Raw genomic sequence first — 22,178 nt, 5'->3', positions numbered from 1 at the left:
AACTGTGAGATCATGACCTGGGCCGAAGTCAGACTCTTAACGGACTGAGCCACCCAGGTGCCCCAAAGACTGTGTTCCTAAGGGCTAAATTAAGATAAAATTCGGCCACATTCACATGTATTTTATAGGGCTCCTGTGTGGCACGTGGTGGTCAGGCGTCAAGCACTGGTTTCTGCTCAGGTCACGTAGCACAGAACTCATTTTTCTGCAGTGTTACATTTTACAGGTAAAATTAGTTGTGTAACATATGAATGTGTTATAATTTCTTAAACAGTTACTCATAAAGGCTTATTTCAGTCAAAAGCCTTTGCTTTTAGTCTTTATGTCATTTTAAAAGAAATAAAAATGATAAACCCAGGATAAAACAATTTTGTTACAGGCAAGTTCATAATAAAGCACTAAATTTGTTCATTCTATGTACACTTAGAATTAAAGTTTTCCTCAAGAAGCAAAATATTCAACTCCTATAACTTTGATATGGTCAGTTTATCTCCTGCTTTCCAAATTTTATTATATTGAGGTACCAATGATTTCACTTACCTTTCCACAAAAATTCCAGCTTGCACGGCATGCACGATGCTTCGAAATTTTGGCTTTTCCTCAGATTTCTTTTTCATTAACCCCATTTTCCGGGTAAATGTAGAAGCCAGCCAGTCCCGTACTTCAGATGGGACTGAATCCGTCTGAATGTCACAGAGCTCATCATCAGTATCCAGCAGTCTTCTACAAAAATGCATACCGATTAAACTTCAGGAAAAGGTGAAGAAAAACTGATAACAAAACAAACACTGCAATAGGACTTAAAATATAGCAAATCACTCTCTGATCACCTCTCAATAAAAACTGTCTACAAAAGGAAAATTATTGGATTAACTCTGAACTCCTCAAACTGATTCTTTCTGAAGGCAAGCACTAGTGGCCTTGAGCTCTTATAGCTTTCCCAGCATTTAAGTGTAGGGATACTAATCTGAAGATATCAATTAATATACTGTTCTTGTAATGAATAAAACTAACATAGAGAAGAAGTTTCATAAACAGATGTCTATTATTAAAGGAGGCAACTGGAGTGGAAAGAAGAAAGGGGACCTTAAGACATGAAAACTATCTTGTAGTTAATAATCTTGGGTACATATGGTACAGATAGCACAAGCTTTTTGAATAAGGCCTTGGTGTTTACAAAGTCATTCACATATGTTATTTCATCTGATCAGAATCTCTAAATTTTAGGAAAATAATAAATTAAGTACCCTAAAATACATTTATTCTGATAGCAACATCACAGATTAAACAGTGAAGAAGAAAAAAAGATAAAAACAAATGGATTCTTTTGAAAGCTCATTTCAGGTGACAGAACCAGTGGAAGAAGCAGAGAAACACCTCCTGCTCTGGGCAGATGCTATCCTTAGGGTGGGGGTCTGGTGGGTTTAGAACTGCCGGCTGAGGAAATCAATAAAGTGAGTGAGGAAGCGATTGGGAACTGAAACGGGGGCACTGCCAGTCTGGTATAAACTCCACACAGACAACATTGACTGGACTGATGGGTCATAATACCTGCCCTTAAGGCTGGTCAGCTCCAGTCATCCAGAATTTCCTAAAGGTCTGAACTGGCAAGATAGTGTGAAAGGTTCCCCACAAAATACAGAAACTCTACATAGTAATTGAGTTTTGCCTCTAGGAAGAACACAGGTCAGCTCGGTCTTATTGATTTCATTATTTCCTTGCCAGTGTACCAATTTAATAAATCAGAGGTATTTTAGCACACTGTAGTTTTGGCTTTTGGATTCCATTTGCTTGGGTAAATCTCTTTATACAGAGTGAAGGCTAAGGATCATAAGCTGATGGAAGGTAGCCAGAAATGACTGTGTGTGGAAAAGCCTGCAGAACAAGTCATACTAACTTAAGGGACGAAGGAAAGGGCAATAAAAAGTAGAAATCCCACTCAAGGCAGCCAGTGCTACCAAAAAGAGGCTCAGAAGATTATATGATGACCTCTATGTGCTGCTGTTTTCTATAAACAGAACAGTCATTTGCCAGTATTTATTTTTAATGGTATTAAACAAGCACAAATGCATTTATGAAATATGACAAAATATATTCAACTTAAGGGCTAGAGTTACAAAACCACATGTATACATATGAAGACAAAAAAGACGTACATAATTGGAGTTAATACTGATTAATACTTACATTACATCATTTTTAACTTTCTTTCGGAACTTACATTTGGATGATTCTGATTTACTCTTAATACACTGACACTGTAACTCAAAGAAAAATGCTTTTTTAAGCATAGTGTCCATTTCAAATTAGATTGCTCAGCCAATTGTAGGAAGACATTATACTACAGGGTTTGGAAATTCAGGACTTGCCATTTCTACTTTTATCCAGTTATCAAATAAAGCTACAGAAGAGGGCAGGTGAATTGAGAATCATTGTGGTGTAATTCTGTGATGTCACCAAATTCCAAGAATTCTACTGCTGCCTTGTTTTATCAGCTACTTGAAGTAGAATGACAGACACATTGTAATGGTGGCCAATTGATTCTTGATATTGATGACTGTATGTCCTAAACTCCTAAGTTATTTAAGACAGATCATCAAATATGACAAAACCAGCATATGGAAATGAGATTTCATATTGGGTGTGGGATTAGGAATCTGGTAATTTTTAATTATGATGCATGTCATTCATTAACAAGGAAAGAACATATGGGGGTGCCTGGGTGGCTTAGTTGGTTAAGTGTCTGACTCTTGATCTCAGCTCATACCTTGACTTCAGTCAAGGTTCTGAGTTCAAGCCCCAGGTTGGGTGTGAAGCCTACTTAAAAAATTATTAAAAAATAAATAAGAAGAGAACCTATAATCTTTGAGAAAGACTGATATGAATTCATTTGTGGATGTAGGGATAAAGAAGAGTGTGTAAAGAGGAAAGCATGAGCTATGTTGTTCTCTAATTAAAAGCAAATTTTGAAAAGGCAACAAATACCTCTTCAATGGTTAATTTTATATGTTAAACATGGCTAGGGCATGTTGCCTGTTATTGGTCAAACACCCAGTCTAGGTGTTGGCTGTCAAGGCATTTCTCATATGCAAAAGCAGATTACCTTCTTTAATGTGAGTGGGCCTCATTCAATAATTGAAGGCCTTAAGAGATAAGACAGAGATTCCCTAAAGAGGAAGGAATTCTACCTTCAGATTGCCTTCAGACTAAAGATTGCAACATTTACTCCTGCCAGAATTTCCAGCCAGGGTCAGCCTGTTCCTGAATATTTTCATCTTGCCAGCCCCCACAACCACATGAGACAATTCCTTAAAATCAATCAATTTCATTCTCCCTCTCTCTTGCTCTTTCTCTCTCATTTTCTTTCTCTAATAATACCAAGAGTAAGGATATATACATGTGTGTGTGTATATATATATATCTTTATATATATGAAAGCTAAATATATAATGGCTATGAATGAATCTTTCCATCATTCACGAATACTCTGTGGGAACTACCAGCATGGATTATAAATCAGATGACAAAGGCACAAATCTGTCATCTTAATATTCACTTAATAGAGCAAGTCAATTGTACTTCTGCTTTTGAAATATAAAAATCATTTGCAAGGAACAAAAATGACTTTTTAGCTATTGTGGATATAAATACCATACTGTCTTTTCATATCTTAGTAGCTCTTTTTTCTTTATTGTTGAATCCCAATCTATTGTATGGATATACTAGTTTGTTTATACATTCAACCAAGGTTATCTTGGTTGCTTCCAAGTTCTGACAATTACAATAAAGCTGTTAAAAATAGTTATATGCAGAGTTTTCCAGTTCATTTGAATAAATACCAAGGACCACAATGGTTGGATTGTATGGTAGGAGTATGTTTTGTTTTTTAAGTAACTTACAAACCATCTGCCAAAATGGCTGTACCAGTTTGCATTCCTACCAGCAATGAACGAGAGAGAGGCCAAGCCACCATCATCTCTCTCCTGGTCTACTGCAGTAGCCCCCTTCTGGCCTCCTAGTTCTTGTTCTGACTCCTTTCTGTAGCCAGATGCTTCTTTTAAAGTATGAGTCAGACCATGTCAATGCCTAATTTGTAAAGTCCTATATAGTTGTGTCTCTGCCTTCATCTCTTAACTAGTTTCCCCTCACTCACTTTGTTATAGCAGCTGGCCTCCTTGCTGTGCTCAACCTTGCCAGGCTTGCTACTGCGTTAGGGTCCATGCACTGGCTGTTCACTATGCTTAGCAACTCTTACCATATTCGAGGGGATCATTAGCACTTGATATCATGTGCTTGTATGTATACTGGTTTGTTTCATTTTATGTTTCATCCCCTAAACTGTAAAGATCTTGAGAGCAGAGAGTTGGTCTGATTTTATGCATTATTTTATCATTAGCATCTACAACAGTGCATGGTACAGAGTAGAAGATGAACATATATCCATTGAATGACTAGAAAACATTCAGAAATATTTACACTAAACTATTATAAGTGACTATCTTTGAGGAGTAGAATGAGAATGGGGATGATAAAAAATTTTAGTCTTTACAGTCTTGTATTATTTGATTGAGAAGTAGTAGCCGCAGCCTAATTCCCTGCTGTGAATCATCTTCATTGCCTTTAAGTTAATTTGCCCTTGAACACCCTTTAATTTTTGAAGCAAATTATGCACCATGCATATTTGGTGTGGAAAAGTCAATCAACATTTTTATGGCATTTTGAATTACAGGCACAGGAAAAAGAAATTTTTCTATACACTGCTTGCATGCCTTTAACCAGGATAGTCAGTACAGTAAAACCTTGGATTGTGAGTAACTTGTCTGTGAGAGTTCTGCTGATAGTAAACATTTCTAATAAATTTTAAATTGGTAAAGGAGTGATATCTTGCAATACGAGTAGGAGATGATCCCGAATGTCACATGATCACAACTGAGTCAATGTTTCTTCTCTCTCTCTCTTGATCACTGTGGGATTGTGGGTGATTGTCAATGCAATGTCATAATTCTGAGAAATCCTCAAAAGGAGGCAGAAAGAAGCAAGTGTCATTGGGTAGGTTCCTCGTTAAAGTGGCACGAAAAGACAAAGACTCTGTTGAGCCAGGAGATAACAGTGATCCCATTAGTGATAGTGAAAGTCGTTCTACACAACAACCCTCCTCTCTCTTGTCTCCCTCACACCACCTACGAAGGTTTTCAGAAGTAAGTGCAGTTTAATTTGTTTATTTTTCTTTATATTTTCTATTTTATTTATTACTTTGTTTCATATTACAGTACTGTGATCATTTTTAGACGAATATTTTTGGGTTGTGGAATGAATCGTCTGAGTTTCCATGATTTCTTATGGGGAAATTCACTTTGATATACAGGTGCGTTGGATTACAAAGCATGCTTCGGGAGCAAATTATGCTCACCCACCAAGGTTTTACTGTATTTCCGCCAAATACTAACTCTTATATACTCCTTTCTCAAGTATAGTAAGACATTCGTAATGAAGTTATAAATAAGTTGTAGAAGATTCATTAAGGTAATTATTTCAGTTTGCAAAAAAGAAAATTGAAAGACATGTGAATAAAACCTAAATATAAACATATTTTTATAAAGCCAACACACCCAATGGCATGTATTTTTCCCCACTCATCTCCATCTCTCTTCTCCCTTATTGATCTTCCCTTTCTCTGACACCTGCCTTGTCCACTCTGTCTTCCCAGCTCTGAGCACCACAAGGACTTTTCAGGTTTCCTTTTATCTTGCTAGATAGGGCAGAACAAAATCTATAGTATAATGTGGAATAATAGTCCTGGGCTTTTGTTAGAGACTGATCATAAACAGTTTTCTTGAGACATGTGAAAACATCTGAATATTTACAAAAGTTTATGACACATGTAAAACACATAGGACTACACTTGGCTCTCATCTAATGTTTGAAATAAATTTCTACAAGTAGGTTGGTAAAATGGAATCTTATTACTATGATTAATTTTGCTTTCAAAATCTCCAAAAGTTCAATTGCTCTTTATCCTAATGTTAGATAGCAGAGTGAGCATAATTGTTTACATCACAAGTGCTCTTAAAAAATAAAGATTTTGTGTTTAGAAATCTTACAACCTGAAGACATAATCATTGGTGCATTTTCCTTAGGAATTCTTAAAATGCACTATATACAAAAGAAATGGTAAAGAGTATATGTGTAATGTGTTATCACTGTTGACCTCTGAGAAATGCTTCCTCTGGTTTGTTGCTGTTGTTGTTGTTGTTGTTGTTGTTGTTGTTGTTTTCATTTTTTAGGGCTAAGAGGGTCAATAAAGAAGGAAGTGAGGGGTCCCTAAACATGGATGTAGATGGGGGGCCATGGAGTTGTGAAAACTGACCTCCTGCCCAATCATTGCTCAACTGATCCTCGGGAGCTATTTATACCCCAAATTTTCTCTTGAAATCAGATGACACAACTCCCAAAGGGCTTATATTTTGAACTAGAAAATTTGCAAGGAAAGGGACTAAAGAAGGAGGCAGCCATGGAAGGAAAGGTCATGAGATTTTGACTTTTATAATTATATCAATAAAAATATTTCTGTCCACAGTGGACTCTTGGAATATGGTTACATTAGTGTATCCACACAGTTATTTCCGTGCAATTGGTGTCCACATTTACACCTACTAAATATTAAGTGAAAGTGCTGAATGCAATTAGAAACTGGCATTGTAAAGTTGAAAATTTCTTTTTCCTGCCTTACTCTTCTTATAAAAGATACACTTTAACAAGTAACTAAGTCATTCAGTTCTGCCCTTAACATTTGCTGGGCCCAGGGCAGGAGCACATTTCTCTCACATACCATGTAATCATTTTAAAGTCATACATGAAATGAATAAATTTTTAAAATGTGTTCTATCCTACCTTTTAATAAGTTTCATAAAAGCCTGGCAAGTTGAGTTAGAATGAGAATTCTCAACTCCGTGCATGACAAGCCTGGGCCAGCTGGCTGTGGCTGCCCCTCTGCACCTGTCTAACCTCCTGCTCAGGGCCTTACTATGTAAGCAGGTGGACGTTGCAGCCTCCCAGTGTACTCTCATCAACCTTCTCAGCTTTGAAAGCAGCTGCTTCTTGGCTACTCTATAGGGGTGATGGGATGCACCTACAAAGAGTGTCCTGGTTCCCTCAGAAGGAAAGACTTACAGAAGAAGCCTGTTAAGACTTAGAAGACAGGCTAGGGGATCTTTGGGCAGAGAATTCTGGCGTCTCAGTGCCCAATATATCAGAGAGGAGAACAGTGGGCAGGGAAGGGCATTTCATAGTCCAGGAACCTAGAACAGGGAGAAGGGCATGGACTTCAGGTTCTTCTTGGCTTGAAGACCTATTACTGTAGGGAAAAGGCACACCAAAATAAGCCGTCATTGAGCATTTTAAAATGAAGGGCACTGTCCAGAAAAGTAGTTATGGTGGCCTTGGACTAAGGATGGTATTGAACTCATACACGGTAAATATGTTCCAAGTGAGGTCTCCAGGGATGGCTGGGAGAATTAAGAGAAATAGATCATTCTGGAATATGGGTATTGGGGGGAGGGGTAAATGGTTCTCACATAGGCAAACCCATTAGTAAGTATAATTTCTTACTCTGAGCTGAATGTAGCTCCCCATTAAAAAACAAAAACAAGAACAAAATAAAACCAAACCCCAAGAGTAATATTAAAGTTTTGCTTAGACTTCTGAGATATCTGAGGATAGAGATGCTGCTGCTGTTAACTTTGTTACTCACTATGAATCAGATGAGGACCCAAGCTTTATCTAATTAATCCTCACAATATGACCATGAGGAAAATACAATTATTATTTGTGCCCTGATTTTATTGATGAGTAAATTGAGGCACAGACACCTTAAATGATTTGCTCAAAATCACAACTAGGAATGACTCTGCCCCTTTTTGAGCTCAAGTCTGTCTGACTTTAGAGTTTGAGTTTTTAACTACTCAACTATCTTTTCCATCAAATGCATGTTTTCTTACTAAGTCCCCAGACAACCTTCACATTCAGGCAATCATATGAGTGTTCAATATTTACTATCCCATATCCACCTTTAAATTTAGGGTTAACAATAATTGAATTTAAAAAATCATAAAGAAATTTGGTCCACCAGGAAATTTCTGGATGGAGAAAGTTTAAATTTATTTTTCAAGACTGGTATGTTGAATCATTCTTGCACAGAGAAATACATCTGGATAGTAGAATTTCAGGGTACTTTGAATTAAAATGTTGTGATGAGAAAAGGTGATACTTTTGAAATTACATTTGACTTGTCAGTAACCTACTTCCTGAGTGTGAAATACACTTGAATTAATTCTTCCAGGCTACCAGTCAAGCACATTTATTTATTTATTTATTATTTATTCCTTGTCTTGTTCCAAAAAGGATTTAAGATGGCAGGCTTGCAAGTTTATTTAAATAGTTTTTGTTATTATTGTTGTTATTATCAGCAGTTTTCTTTCCTTTTTTCTGTCTACCTGGTAGCTTTCTTCTTTTGGTTTTATTGGTCTTTTTTTTTTAACTGTGAGAAGATGACTGTTATATTTTAGTGACTATTAAGACAGACCATTTGGGTGGATAAGTTAGTTATGCTGACCTTGGCTTAATTCTCAAGAGGCAAATCTTGGCTAAAACCAGGCCAGATAAAGAGAATATTAAAGTTTGATGCATCTTTCTTCAAAGTCTAAGGAGGGCTCTGTGCTTCCTCCATACCCACCCAAGGAAGCCGAGGCCCAGGCAGAGGAGATTCTGACCCCTAGGACCAGCAGAAAGGGCTCGGGGAATGTTGGAGGAGGAGTCTGAGAAGAAGTCAAGTTCCTTGGACAGCTGGGATTAGGACTGTCAGTTGGGACATGGAAGTGGAGGGAATGAGTAAAGCAGAAAATTGCCCTAGGCCTGGCTGATGACTCTTGGCTTTCCACTAGAAAGTCTTCTTGGCTCAAAAATATCTTTGAAAACATTAATCAGGCACAACGCTTCACATTCCATTAACTACCTTTTTTTTTTTTTTAATTAATAAGCATCCTCTGTGGTTAGGAGAACTGCCTCTAGAGTCAAACTCCTGGCTTCATCCGCCTTTTAGTTGTGTGGTCTAAGAAACATGCTTTATCCTAACTGCATCTCAGTTTCATTGTCAATAAAAGAGAAATTATAATAACTGTATCCCCAGTGGTTGGGCTGTGAGAATGGAATGGGTAAATGCACAGAAGCACTTAGAAAAGTGTCTGTCACAAAGCAAGTCTTCAAAGAACCCTCATTATTTCCACATTTTCATGAGTTAGTCTAAGCAGACTTTTATTTCTGACGTGAAGGAAAAGAAGGGTGTCCCGTCATGGGACGGAAGAACTTGAGGCATCCTGGGAAGAATTCAGTACCTCTTGTTTAACGGCCCTAATCTATGGAGGGGTTTCAAAGGGGCTTTGGAGAGCCAAAGAACAAGACGAAGAGTCGACGGACTGGGGCGCCTGGCTGGCTCAGTCAGCTAAGTGTCCAGCTTCAGCTCAGGTCAGGATCTTGTGGTCCATGGGTTTGAGCCCCACATCAGGTTTTGTGCTGACAGCTCAGGGCCTGGAGCCTGCTTGGGATTCTGTGTCTCTCCCTCTCTCTGCCCTTTCCCTGTTTTCTCTTTCTCTCTCTTTCTCTCTCTCTCTCTCACACACACACACACACACACACACACACACACACAAATAAATAAACATTAAAAAATTATTTAAAAAGGAGTCTAGGGGCACCTGAGTGGCTCAGTTGGTTAAGTGTCTGACTCTTGGTTTCAGCTCAGGTCATGATTTCATGGTTCATGGGATCAAGCCCCACATCAGACTCCGCACTAGTAGTGAAAACCTGCTTGGGATTCTCTTTCTCCCTCACTTTCTGTTCATCCCCAGCTTGCATGGTCTCTGTCTCTCTCAAAATAAATAAATAAATTTAAAAATTTTTAAATGAGTCTGTGGATTATAAAGAGGCAGTGGGAAGAATCTCCAAAGATAATTTTTACCTGCCTTAAAATTTTTCCTGGTAAAATAGGCAAGTTCATAGAGATAAAAACTAGAACAGAGTTTCCAGGGGCTGCAGAATTTGCTTTGGGCTGATGAAAAATTTCTGGAAGTGGAGACTGGAGATGGTAGAACACTGTAAATGAACTTAACTCCACTGAATTGTACATTTTAAAATGGTTAAGATGGTAACTTTGATGTTTTATATACATATATATTATAAATTATAATTTATAAAAAATATAAATATATATATAGTACCACAATACAGCAATATCTACCTAGGATTGATCTTCCTTTATCATTGTCCCAGGAATAGATATATTTCTTCTTCTAACTGGAGGACTGAGACATAAGAGAAAGGCATTCCATTTTTTATATAACTATATGTCTGTCCAAGGATTACTAAGAGTGCTAGGTTGGAGGAAAAGGGTGGCCTGCAGGCCAGAGATGAAGCTAGGACCTATAGTTTCCCAGATCTGAGAGAGGTGACTGCACCAGAAATCAAAATACAGGACTGCCTCCCCTGTGCCCAAGACTCACTGCTGTGAGGAACTGTTAATGTTCAGTTTAGCACCTCTTGTTTAATGCCCCTGCTCTCTGGTGGAATTTCCCAGTTAAAAGAGGCCTTTCAGCACGAAGTCATCTCTAGTACCACTTGGGACAATATTTGGGCTACATTCTTAACCTTACACTTCTAAAAATTAAATTTCTAACATTCTTTCACTTTTTTTGTAGCTTCATTTTGAATCCTTTAGGGCTATAGTTCTCAAAGGGTGGTTCCTAGACCACCAGAATCAGCAGCACCTGGGAACTTCAAGGCTCTACTCCAGATCTATTAAATTAGACATTTTGGAGGTAGAAACCAGCACTCTGTTTTTTAAAATTTCTTTTTTAAGATTTATTCATTCAAGAGAGACAGAGTGCAAGTGGGGGAGGAACAGAGAGAGAGAGAGGGAGACACAAAATCTGAAGTAGGCTCCAAACTCTGAGCTGTCATCCCAGAGCCTGATACGGGCTTGAACTCACTGACCATGAGATCATGACTTGAACCGAAATTGGATCTTAACTAACTGAGCCACCCAGGCACCCCCCCAACACTCTGTTTTAACAAGCCCTCCTGATGACTGTCATAATCGCTGAAGTTTGAGAACTGCCCTCACCCATTTATGGCTTGCCAATTAATGGAATATGTCTGCCAAGAAAACAAGACTTAGTTATGTTCCATAATGTGGACTTAGCAGCACTGTTATTTCCATTTGCCCATTATTTCAATGACAAAGATAAAGAATGTTGGTGAGCTTTGGGGAAGGTATCTTAATTAATAAATATTTTTTATTGATGTTATAAATAAGGATTGTTTATATGTTACTTAACTGGAAAATAGAAAAGGCGATTTCTCAACTGAGCAGGGGTGGAGCATGGATAATAAGAAGAACTGTAATATGCTTGGAGGACAGGAGTGTGAGGGAAGTCAAAGAATATATTTCCTTCTAAACCTAGGAGACCAAAATATGACAAGAATGACAAGAAGGAGTTAACAATAGCCAAACATAAAAAGCAAAATAATTATCAATGTACATAAACTGTCCCTCATAAATATGTGTTGAATAAATGAATAAATGTATTAAAACATGGGCAGAAAATTTCTAGTTTTAGTGGTTGTTAAACTTTTCAGATATTTATAGTGGTTAGGAGAAGAAAAAAGTTCAATTATTTTGGTTTATTTTGATGTATAGGTTATATATGTTAGCATTTTCAGTCAGGCCCTGCTTCATATGTGAAAAATGATACCCAAAATATTTTTATAAATATTTGTTGTTACCCTGTGGCCCTTTGTCCATATAGTGAACCATGATTATATTTGTTGACTTTAATATATATATATAAAATACAATTACCTAAGGGGGGAAACTCCTTTCAAAATTAAGATGCCACAGAAGGAGGAGAGGCTCAGGCAAAGACAGTGGAAGAGTATATAATGAGTCAGAGCAGGGTTTCCATTCCTATGTATATGCAAAGATGCCTTCAGTTAAATAAGAGGAGTCAGAAAGGAAGAAGAAGGGATCTTGAGAAGTGACGCTGAATCCTGCCTGACCTTCTCCAAACTGAGAAAAACCCTGAGAAGGGTGTCAACACCCCCCCCAAAATTTCCCAGGATCCTGGAACAGAAGAGTATTGGATGTCCCACCCACTTCCAGCCTCCACTTCTGAAGGGACCTGGAGGACAGCAAGATCCCAGTGCAGAGCTGGTTGGTGTGTGTCTAGACAGACAGCCTTGAAGATGATGGTGACTCAGCCAAGACGGATGGAGATGGCGATGAGAGAAAAGTGAGGAAAAGTACACAGAGACAGAATATGCTTGGGAAGTAGGTTTGCTGATAAAATATGGCAAAGAATAAGGAAATGCTCTTGTATTTAATGAGAAAAATCTTCAGTATTTGACTTTCCAGTACTTGATCCTTGCCCAAGGACCATGTATTATTGTTTAGCTATATCATGGAATCAATATGTTTAGTGAGAGCTACCTTGGAAACTGAATCAACCTATTACCTTTTTTTTTTTTTTTTACAGGAAATAGAGTGTGAATTCTATGTAGCTTACTTAGAAATCACACATTTGTGTCAGGACTTATTATTAGGATAAGAAGACTCCCTGGATGGCCTAGGAACTAAGAATTTGTGCTTTGAAACAAAGCAGACCCACGCAGCTATTAGGATGCTCTCAACAGCAAGTGACTCCAAACCTAACCTGAAGTGGCTTAATTAATAGGGACATTTATTATTCGCCTTAAGAAGAAAACTAAAGGTAGGTTTGACTCCAAGAAGGGTTTAGTTTTAGTCAGTAGGTCGATATCATCAAGGACTCAGATTTCCTTCATCTTTCTACGCTGTCAACTTTTAGTGTTAGATTTAACTTTATGCTTATGGCAAGATGGTTGTATCAGTTTTAAGCATCAAACCCAGATACCACCAAACCCAGAGGCACAGGACTCCTGTTTTATGGAGAGGAAAGCTTTTGTCCACAGTCCCATCAGCCTTCCTTTTACATTTCTTTGATCAGAATTGCATCATACATCCATATATAAACTCACCGGTTAGGGAACCGGAGGTTAATTACTGGTTTAAATCAATTAAGATTTCACTCCCTGTGACCCTGGTCCTGGAATTGGCCTTCCCTGAATCATTTGTCTTTGCAGAGAAGAATAAATAATTGAAGAAAAAGAATGAGTTCTCTTGGCAAGGAAGAAGAGAAGAATGAATGTTGAATTTAACTTTGAATTTGTCTCTGACACTTAATAATTATATGATCCTAAGCAAATCTATTTATTTTCTTTATGCTTCAAGTTTCTTAACTTTATAGTGGAAATAATATAAATATCTAATTTATAGGATATTTTTAGAATTATATGTAAGCATAAATGCAAATTACATAGTATATTGCCTTGGGTATAATTAATTGTCAATTATTATTAATATCACTACTAGAAAATAATACTTAAAGTTATATTTTTACAAATCCAGTAAATATTCATTTATATTTTATTGACCCCAAATTTCACAAACAGTAAGATCTTATATAATACATGGAGCTTTTTCTTGTTAGTCATCTCTCAAAAGATCTGGTCAGATTTTTTTTTTCCCTTTTCACCAGTGAGGCTGTTTTTGAAAGTTTGTAGAAAGTAACATACCACAGATGGACAGAAAATATGAAATCACCCAAAATGTACTGCCACTTTTTCTAAGCCTGGTTTTCACACTCCATCCACAGGGTGAGAACAGCCTACAAACATATCACTCCAAACAACCACCCCTCCCTACAACTCACACCATAAAAACGGAGCTCATAAAAATCATAATTTGCTTTTTAGTGATTCACTGAGCTCCAACAGTGTCTTAGCACATACCCTTCAATTTGATTTCCTCAGGACCCCCTCCAAATAAAAGCAGTCTAATATGTAAGAGCCCATATCTTAAATGTTCCCTCACGAGGCAAATGATAAGCAGTTCCCTCCCGTCACCCTGCTGGTGGCCAGGGTAGTTTAGGCATGAGCAGATTTTTATATGGGACTTTCAACCATGGATAAAACCACAGAATTCCAGAATAGAAAACAGCTGAAGGCTTCATCTTCCATGTAAGAAAACCAATGACTAGAGAAAGAAGGAATCAAAAACACTTGTCCAGAGGTTTCTTATCCTTAGTAGCAAAACCCAGATAGGAGTTGCTCTAAATCCCACCAAATCTTGATCCAGGTCTCCTACATGTGGTTCTAACATAAACATTTTAATTGTCACTCTAGAGAGGACAAAGTTGTTATTGCTGTTTAGCAAAGTTCTTTCCTCCATTCTCAATTCTTTTAAATATAATTTATTGTCAAATTGGCTAACATGCAGTGTATCCAGTGTGCTCTTGGTTTTGGAGGTAGATTCCTGTGACTCATAGCTTACATATGACACTCAGTGCTAATCCCAACTGACCTCCTAATGCCCTTCACACATTTCCCTCTCCCCAGCTGCCCCCTCGTCAACCCTTAGTTTGTTGTCTGTATTTAAGAGTCTTTTATGGTTTGCCTCTCTCTCTGTAACTATTTTCCCCTCCCCCTCCCTTATGGTCTTCTGTTAAGTTTATCAGGTTCCACATGTGAATGAAAACATGTATCTGTCTTTCTCTGACTAACTTATTTTACTTAGCATAATATCCTCCAGTTCCATGCACATTGCTGCAAATGGCAGGACTTCATTCTTTCTCATTTTTTGGCATGGAATTTAAATACAATTGATCTCCTACCTGCCTCATGAGATGTTTAACCACTGTACTTGTATATCCAACTCCCCAGGATATATTGTTTGAGGGATACATGTGTTACCTGACTAGAATCAAAAAAACATAAAGGTTGTGTTTGTCAGAGCCTCTGGGAAGGAAACTCTGTCATTTGAAGGTGTGAGGATCTAAAGCTTGAAATTACTATTGCCATCTTCCTACCTCTCAAAAGATCAGAAGGAGACCATTGCAGAGCAAGCAAGTCCCTAGACATCAGACCTGGAGTCACCTATGCTTATAGTCAGCACTGGCCGTCAATATATAGGCAGCGAGAGTTTCCTGAAGGTGGTTTAATTGGGCGTTCTGTCACTTATAATTGAAATATTCATGAAAGGTGTTCATTAGTCCTGCTCTTCTTTTCCCCCTTCTTGCCTGTGCAGGCTCTAAATGTCCATGGAATACACGAGTCAGTGCCGTCATGATGTGCAGGCTGTAGTGATTAACCACAAAGGATCTGCTCTCCATTGCCACGTTGGACCCATAGTTCTATAGCATATGCTCTATATTTTGTCCATAATTATCATAGCATTCTTACCCATGCTGAACAAGTGAGTTTGAAATAAATACTAATTAACCTTTCTGATTTTGAAATGCTGCTTGTTTTGCTTATTTGAAGAGCCTTGGTTGTGTACTAGTTAGTTAGCTCCATCTTTATATTTTCCACTTATGCTTTTCCACTTCTGAAGGGTAACTTCTCTATCTAATCTTTCTGTAACTATTATTTCTCTCTAACTCAAATCTCTTTTTTACTCTTCATCTCCAGGCTAATTGAAGCCTTCCTTTCTATAATAAATATGAAACAAATAAACAAACAAGTGTCCCCACTAAGTTGTTCTATTTCTTTTTTCCTACATTAGCAAATATTTGAAAAATAACCTCATTTCTTTTTGAGCCTTTCCATAGTAATTCTTCACACTACTATAATCTGGGTGACTTTTCTCTTTACTGAAACTCCATTCAGAGTCATCGGGAATCTCTGAACTGCATCCAGTGGTTCTCCCTCTGGCATTTGATTTACCCTTTTTAGTAACCCAGCTCTCCACTGGCTTTTGGTGCTTCATATCTTCAGATACATCTCTTGCTTCTATATCTGTTCTTCCAATGTCTCCTCTCTAGTAGCTTTCAATGCTTGTCTTTTCCATATCTGTCCTTGACTACCTTCCTGACTTCAGTTACTAATGTCATGGTGGCCCATATTGAGATGGAACTCCAAGAGTTGTTGAAAGCATTTGGAAGTGAGAAAAATGCACATTTGAAAGTCAAAAAATAATGTGTTGGGTTTTTTTAAAGAGGCTTTATTTTATCTTCAGAGACAGATTGCTCCTTTGTATTATGAAAAATCTTTTGAATAGGTCCTTTAGTTATATAAAAATACAGTGAAGGCCCTACTCCAGCATACAGAAGATTGAGACAACATAACTGCAGGAGGCTAACCATCTCTAAACAGTAATGTACACCGCTGTCATTATTGGGAGCATAGCTGCATACTGCAGATTCAGTGTCATTTATAAAAAGTGTCATTTTTTCTAAATATGGATTTACACTGCATAGTTTTTGAACATAATTGTTTATCCTTGAGATGAATGCACAGGCTGACATAATTGTGATAGTCCTTTCCTTTCTCTTGGCCTTGGAACTTGAGGTCCTGAACTCAGGAAAGGAAAATACATTGAAAGGCACTTCCATAGGGGATAAATTGGCTTCTGGAAGATGGACTTGGACTTTAGAGGACTTCTATGGAAGGGGCTGAGTTGTGGGTTCTGAAGGCATCCATCAGGGGTCTTACACCAGTTACAGCTGACTCTAGCAACAATTTAGAGAACTGGAAGAAGGTATTGAGCTGATGCTTAGGAGTGATACCCACCTACGGATTTGTGGATCTCAGGGTAAAAAAGGTGACTTGCAGAGGAACCATTCAGTGTTCTGAAGACAGAGACCTGGCTGCAGATGAAACCAACAGCCAGGGAAGATGGGTTAAAAAAGTAAACACTCACTGGCCATTCTCAAAAACTTTAGGATGGGGATCATGTTAAAATAGCAAAGGAGTCCCAATTATTGAAATCAAAATAAAGCATAAAAGAATCTGATGCCTCTGTGCTATAATCCCCAAATTCTCATCTTTGATACTATATTTCTGAACTTTAGTGTTCATATATGTAGCATTTTCCAGACATTTAAAAAAATTAAGTCCTTTTGTTAGGAGTCATGCATTTAAGAAAGAGCATGGGGAGCGTTGCCAGGGAACAAAATTTATAAACTTAAAGGAATACCTTCAAGTCTAATCATATCCTGTTTGGAATCTTAACTTACAATTCTTACTCCATGTTACTCCCTGATTATGACTTAGTGCTGTTACTTAGTGTTTCCTCCTGTAATCTGTCTGTATGCTTGGGTTTCTCTAACATGCAACCTTCCTGTTTCTTGTTTGCAGCATCTGTCCTTGTGCTCAGATCTTCATGGCTCTTGACAGTTCTAGCCACCAACCATACACAGTTGTACTTCTGATTCTGCTGACCAGTGTGTCTGGTATTCATTGCAAGTACTCAGTAACTATTTGTTTCATGAGTGAATGTTCCTTGGTAAATCCCTGCACTCAATGATTTCAAGGGACTTAGGCTCCAAGGTGCCCCAGACTTCACTCAATTTCTACCAGAATAACTTCAGGAAATGTATATTCTTCCTCAAGTTAATTTCTCATAAAATGAAGACCCCTTAGACTTAGTAAGACACAGAAGTCAACTGTGAATGTTTTTATCAAGAGGTGTAGCCTATTAAGATTCCTTTCCATCAGTTTGGACTTTGCTTTCATTTCCATGTAACTAGAGCCCACCTGTCTTCATTTTTTTGTTTCAGGATCAAAACTCATTTTTCAGAAAATCATTTCATGTATTCACCAGGAAGTTTATATCTTGATATGATATATATCCTAAAGGTATCTGCACTTTTATTAGTACAATAAAAACAATGGTTACTAATTAACTTTTACTCTATCAGGTATTATGCTGCATTTAATCCTCAGATCAACCCGATGAGGTCAGCATTGTCATTATTCTTATCTTACAAATGATGAAGTAAAAAATGGAGAAGTTAAGTAATTTGCTTAAAAAAAGGAAGTATTGAATAGAAGATCCAGGTTTTGAACAATCTATTCTTTCTGAATCCAGAGTTAGCACTCTAAGTATGGTAATTCTAAAACCTGGTCCAGTCACATGAACAAGATGAAGATACTCATTGTGTTGTTTGGTGGTATTAGTAAACATACTATCCCTCTCTGAAAGTATACCTCCCAGACAGCTGCCTGCCTCCCCTCATGAATAGCAATTCATGAGGCCAAGGATACTACTTTGCTTGGCAATAATCCAATCAAATAAGGGCAATCAGACAGTTTTTTTCTCTTTCTCTCTCTCTCTCTCTCTTAAGGCCACATACTTCTGAATTACAACTGTGCAGCTTTGAAAGACAATGGCCTCTAGGGATACATCTGAAAGCAGGACTCATAAAATTTTGGCATTTACATTTGAAAATGTCTTGTTAAAAAAAAACCTGCAAACACTTGTATTCATTAGGAAATTATTCTATAATCCTTCAAAGAAGGTCAGAATTCAAATTCTGTCAGAAACTATTTCTATTTTTCTCACTCAAATCACCCTGCCAGAGAGAGATTTGTTTTGATTTGTTTTCTTAACTGAACCCCTGTAGTTACTAAGGCTTTGCAGGAAAAGGGGTATGTGTGTGCGTGTTTGTGTGTGTGTGTGCATGGATTTTAAGCTGATTCATAATTTGTTTTGTCCTGCTTTATTAGGTGTTGACCTTTTTGTGCAATCCAGCCCAAATTTCAAAAACATGCCTCTCTGGAGTACTCAACCATTTTTTTTCTAGAAAGAGAATTTTCCATTAGAAAATGTCTCAGAAGTCAGCAGGTTTTTAATCTAAAGTTTAAAAGCAAATAAATGTTTCTTCATCCTTCATCCTTTTAAATCATTATGTTTTACTAATGTTCCAAAGGCAAATGCAACTTTAATAATCATATACACATCTCAACAGAAACATTCTCAGTTTACTGCTGTGTCTTAGTAAGTCCACTGGAAACCAAATCACATCAAACATCGCTGCTCTAAAATTTCTTGAGCTGATATTTTGATCATAAAGTCACAGCCTTAGAAGATACATAAGAGATACTCATAGGTTTAACGAGGGACGTGATGGTAAATGTTAAACCACAGGCTCTCCAAAAACAACAAATCCTGATTTGTTGCATTTCCCTGTTGCCATGGTGTTAAGAAATACTCCCACTGTAGCCAATTTCAAGCTACCAACGTGGCATCACTGAAGGCAGAGTTGGAAGTGATACAAACACCGTCCACACCACTGGTTCTGACAACCCTGACAGCACATGAGCTTTCATCAGAATTTCCAGTAAGTCTCAGAAGTCACCAAAGTCAGATGTTACTGAAGGGAAGCAGATGAGAATTGTGCTTAGCAGCCAAGCCCTAAAGGTGGGGGCCCAAGCTTCTAAATCTACTAAATTACTTTCTGTGTTCCCTCGGCTAAGTTGTATAACTTTTCTGTCAATGTGTTCCCTCTTATGCATGACGTATGTAAAATGGTAATAATAAAGTTTCTAGCCCATGGGATTGCTGCTATAATTAAATGAAATATTGCATTAAAATGCTTCAAAGATTTCTTGGCACAGAGCAGGCTATAATAAGAGGCTTTTAGTAATAAATGTTAGGTGTTGCTTTTCCAGGATCTACTATTCCAACTGTCAGAATGTTTTACACATTGTTGTCTTAAATTTTCAGGTGTCATTAAAAACTGTCCTGCTCAACAGTAATAGCCTGAGAGGAGCCAGTTATAGAAAGAAGACCATGAAGAGCAAGAACAGAAGTCAGACCTTAGTTTCTGTGCCTACTTTTGCCAAAGCCAAAGTCTGTGACCCTTGGAAAACCTATTTACTTCTAAGAGCTTTGGTTCTCTCACTGGTGAAGTGCAAAAAGCAAATTATTTTATTTTTTAATCATGTGAATTTTTACCTGTGAAACAACAGTGGTGTGTGTGTGTGTTTAAGTACACTTATACAGATAAATAAAACTCCAATTTCACCTCCGGCTTAACGGTTCTCCCCACCCCCATGCTCAGGCCTGACTAGTGCATGGACACCTCCAGAAGGGAGGGGCATGATGATGTTTACTCTCCATGTTCCATCGCCAGCACCACTCACTCTGCTGTTTCATCATCCAACAATGTGGTGGGAGTGGCAGAAAATTATGAGTCAAAGGGCATTGCAAGACTGGTGTATTTGTTGTCATCTATGTGACAAATGCCCAAATGCTGATTATTTTTCTCTTCTGGGTTGTGTATCCTTCAGAGAACTTGCTATACCAAGAGGGAACCTTGACCATTATGTGATATTTGGGCTGACTCTTTCATGTCCCTGGTTCATTTAACAATCACCACATGCAGCCTTTTTTTCACCTTCTGACGGTAGTTGTCTTTGAATACTGGTCAATCCCTCCAAAAGACCTTTACTCCATCTGCCTCATGACTTTGAAAAACTTAGTGCCTTTTCTATGCTACACTCTGGAGTAAGTTTATTCTCCCCCTCCAGTGTCCCTTTTACCTGTAAATTCAAGGTAGTCTGAATTAGCCTGCGATCTTTACCTCTGTTGAGATGAGAATCAGTATCCTCTAAACTCAGAGATAGTGCAGAAATCTCTTACAAATTGTCATATCATACTCCACTATGTTTTTTAGTAGCAGTAGGATCTTCAGGACCCTCTCTTCAGGTTCTGAGGTAAGTACTCTCTTAGAGAAAAAAAGGAATATGCACAATTCTCTCTTAAGGCCAGGATTTCTTAACCTCCATACTATTGACACATGGGGTGTGTAATTTTTTTGTCATGGGGGACTTTCCTGTGCATTGTGGGATTTGTCACAGCATCTCTAGTCTCTACCCATCACTGAACAGTAGCACACTCCCATCAACCAAACCAAAAATGTCTCCAAACATTGCCAAATAACCACTGGGAGGCAAATTGCCTGGTCAAAAGCCACAGGACTAGGCTAACAACCTTCTTCAAATAAATCCTCATTTTTTAATCTCCTTACCACTCTGCTAAGCATAACACTAGATGATGAGTTTAGGTAGTAATCAAATACATATTTGGGACTGTCTCTTAACAAGCCCTGCAGAATGTCTGATAGGTACATCTTATTAGAATGTGTGGGCATGTGACACCCATTTTCTCAGAAGGAATTCTGAAATCTTGAAATAATAGGAAAATCCTTATATCAGTAAAAATCAGTATAAGCCTACATCTGTCTCTGATGTTTACAAATCTGTGCCTAAGGGGAATGAGTATAGGGAAGAAAGGAGACTCTAATTTGTTCATTTTATGACTTAACTGAATATTTTTTGAATATTCAAGTATTTGGATTAAAATGTGTATTTTTTTTAGAAAGAAACATAGTCCAGTTAAGTAGCTACATCAAGAAAAACTCTTTAAATTTTAATAAGATTTTGATTTTTGTTTCATGACTAAGATATGCTAAATTCATGTTTGAGGTAAATAAAGGCCAAGAAAGAGGAAAAATGGAGCCAGGAAAAGAAGATAAAATGGAAAGGAGGCTAAAACTTACCTCGTCTCATCAATATAAACAGCTTCCAACACAGATGCTGCATATTCAATATTCTTCTTTAAGTCTACGATGTTAACATCACCTTTTTCCAGCTGCTTCACTAAGCATCTTAGTCTGTTTAAAAAAAAAGTAGCCAAAAAAAGAGAAATAAAAGGAGATTTATGATAATCATATGGAAAATAGTTTAATGTTAAATACACAAATCAAGTTAAACTATTAACATACAATATGTCCCAACTCTCTGAGGAATTTTATTTTAATTTTTAATGTTTTTTTATTTATAATTTATTGTTAAGTTGGTTTCCATATAATACCCAGTGCTCTTCCCCACAAGTGCCCTCTTCCATGGCCATCACCCACTTTCCCCTCTTTCCCCCACCCCCTTCAGCCCTCTCTCTGAAGAATTTTAAAGCATAGGGATCAAGTAAGCCATGTCTGGAGTCCTGACTCACAGAAACTGTGAGATAATTAATGTTATTGTTTGAAGTCACTAAAGTTGAGGATTAATTTTGTATGCAGCAATAGATATCTCATGGAGTGAGATAGTGCAAATGCTTGTATAAGTTCCAAACATTTTTAGAAACTTTTGTACCTTAATTATAAACCAAGTGTTTCTGAAGATATTAACTCTATACTAAGGCAGAAAAGGAAAACATACTCCTTATTCTCTATATACTATAGATGAACAACGTGAAGACAATTTATTGA

At 37.5% G+C, this 22,178-nt stretch overlaps 1 protein-coding gene across 3 annotated transcripts in view; it reads right to left on the bottom strand.

Moving 5' to 3' along the window:
* Nucleotides 1–22,178, bottom strand: part of PDE1A (phosphodiesterase 1A) — a 331,024-nt gene that overhangs the window by 74,999 nt on the left and 233,847 nt on the right. For 2 of the 3 annotated variants that reach the window (XM_029934296.1, XM_029934297.1), the window contains exons 3-4: nucleotides 21,471–21,584; nucleotides 541–723 (exon numbers count right to left, since the gene is read on the bottom strand). In XM_029934296.1, coding sequence (XP_029790156.1) covers nucleotides 541–723; nucleotides 21,471–21,584 — 297 coding nt within the window. Of the gene's footprint in view, nucleotides 1–540; nucleotides 724–2,187; nucleotides 2,370–21,470; nucleotides 21,585–22,178 lie in introns of those variants that run through there. The other variant, XM_029934298.1, reaches the window with a different exon arrangement.

The sequence above is a fragment of the Suricata suricatta genome, chromosome 3 (assembly GCF_006229205.1).
Source record: "Suricata suricatta isolate VVHF042 chromosome 3, meerkat_22Aug2017_6uvM2_HiC, whole genome shotgun sequence".
NCBI classification, from domain to species: Eukaryota; Metazoa; Chordata; class Mammalia; order Carnivora; family Herpestidae; genus Suricata; species Suricata suricatta.
The sequence above is the reverse complement of the archived record's forward strand: the minus strand, read 5'-3'. Positions and strand labels throughout refer to the sequence as shown.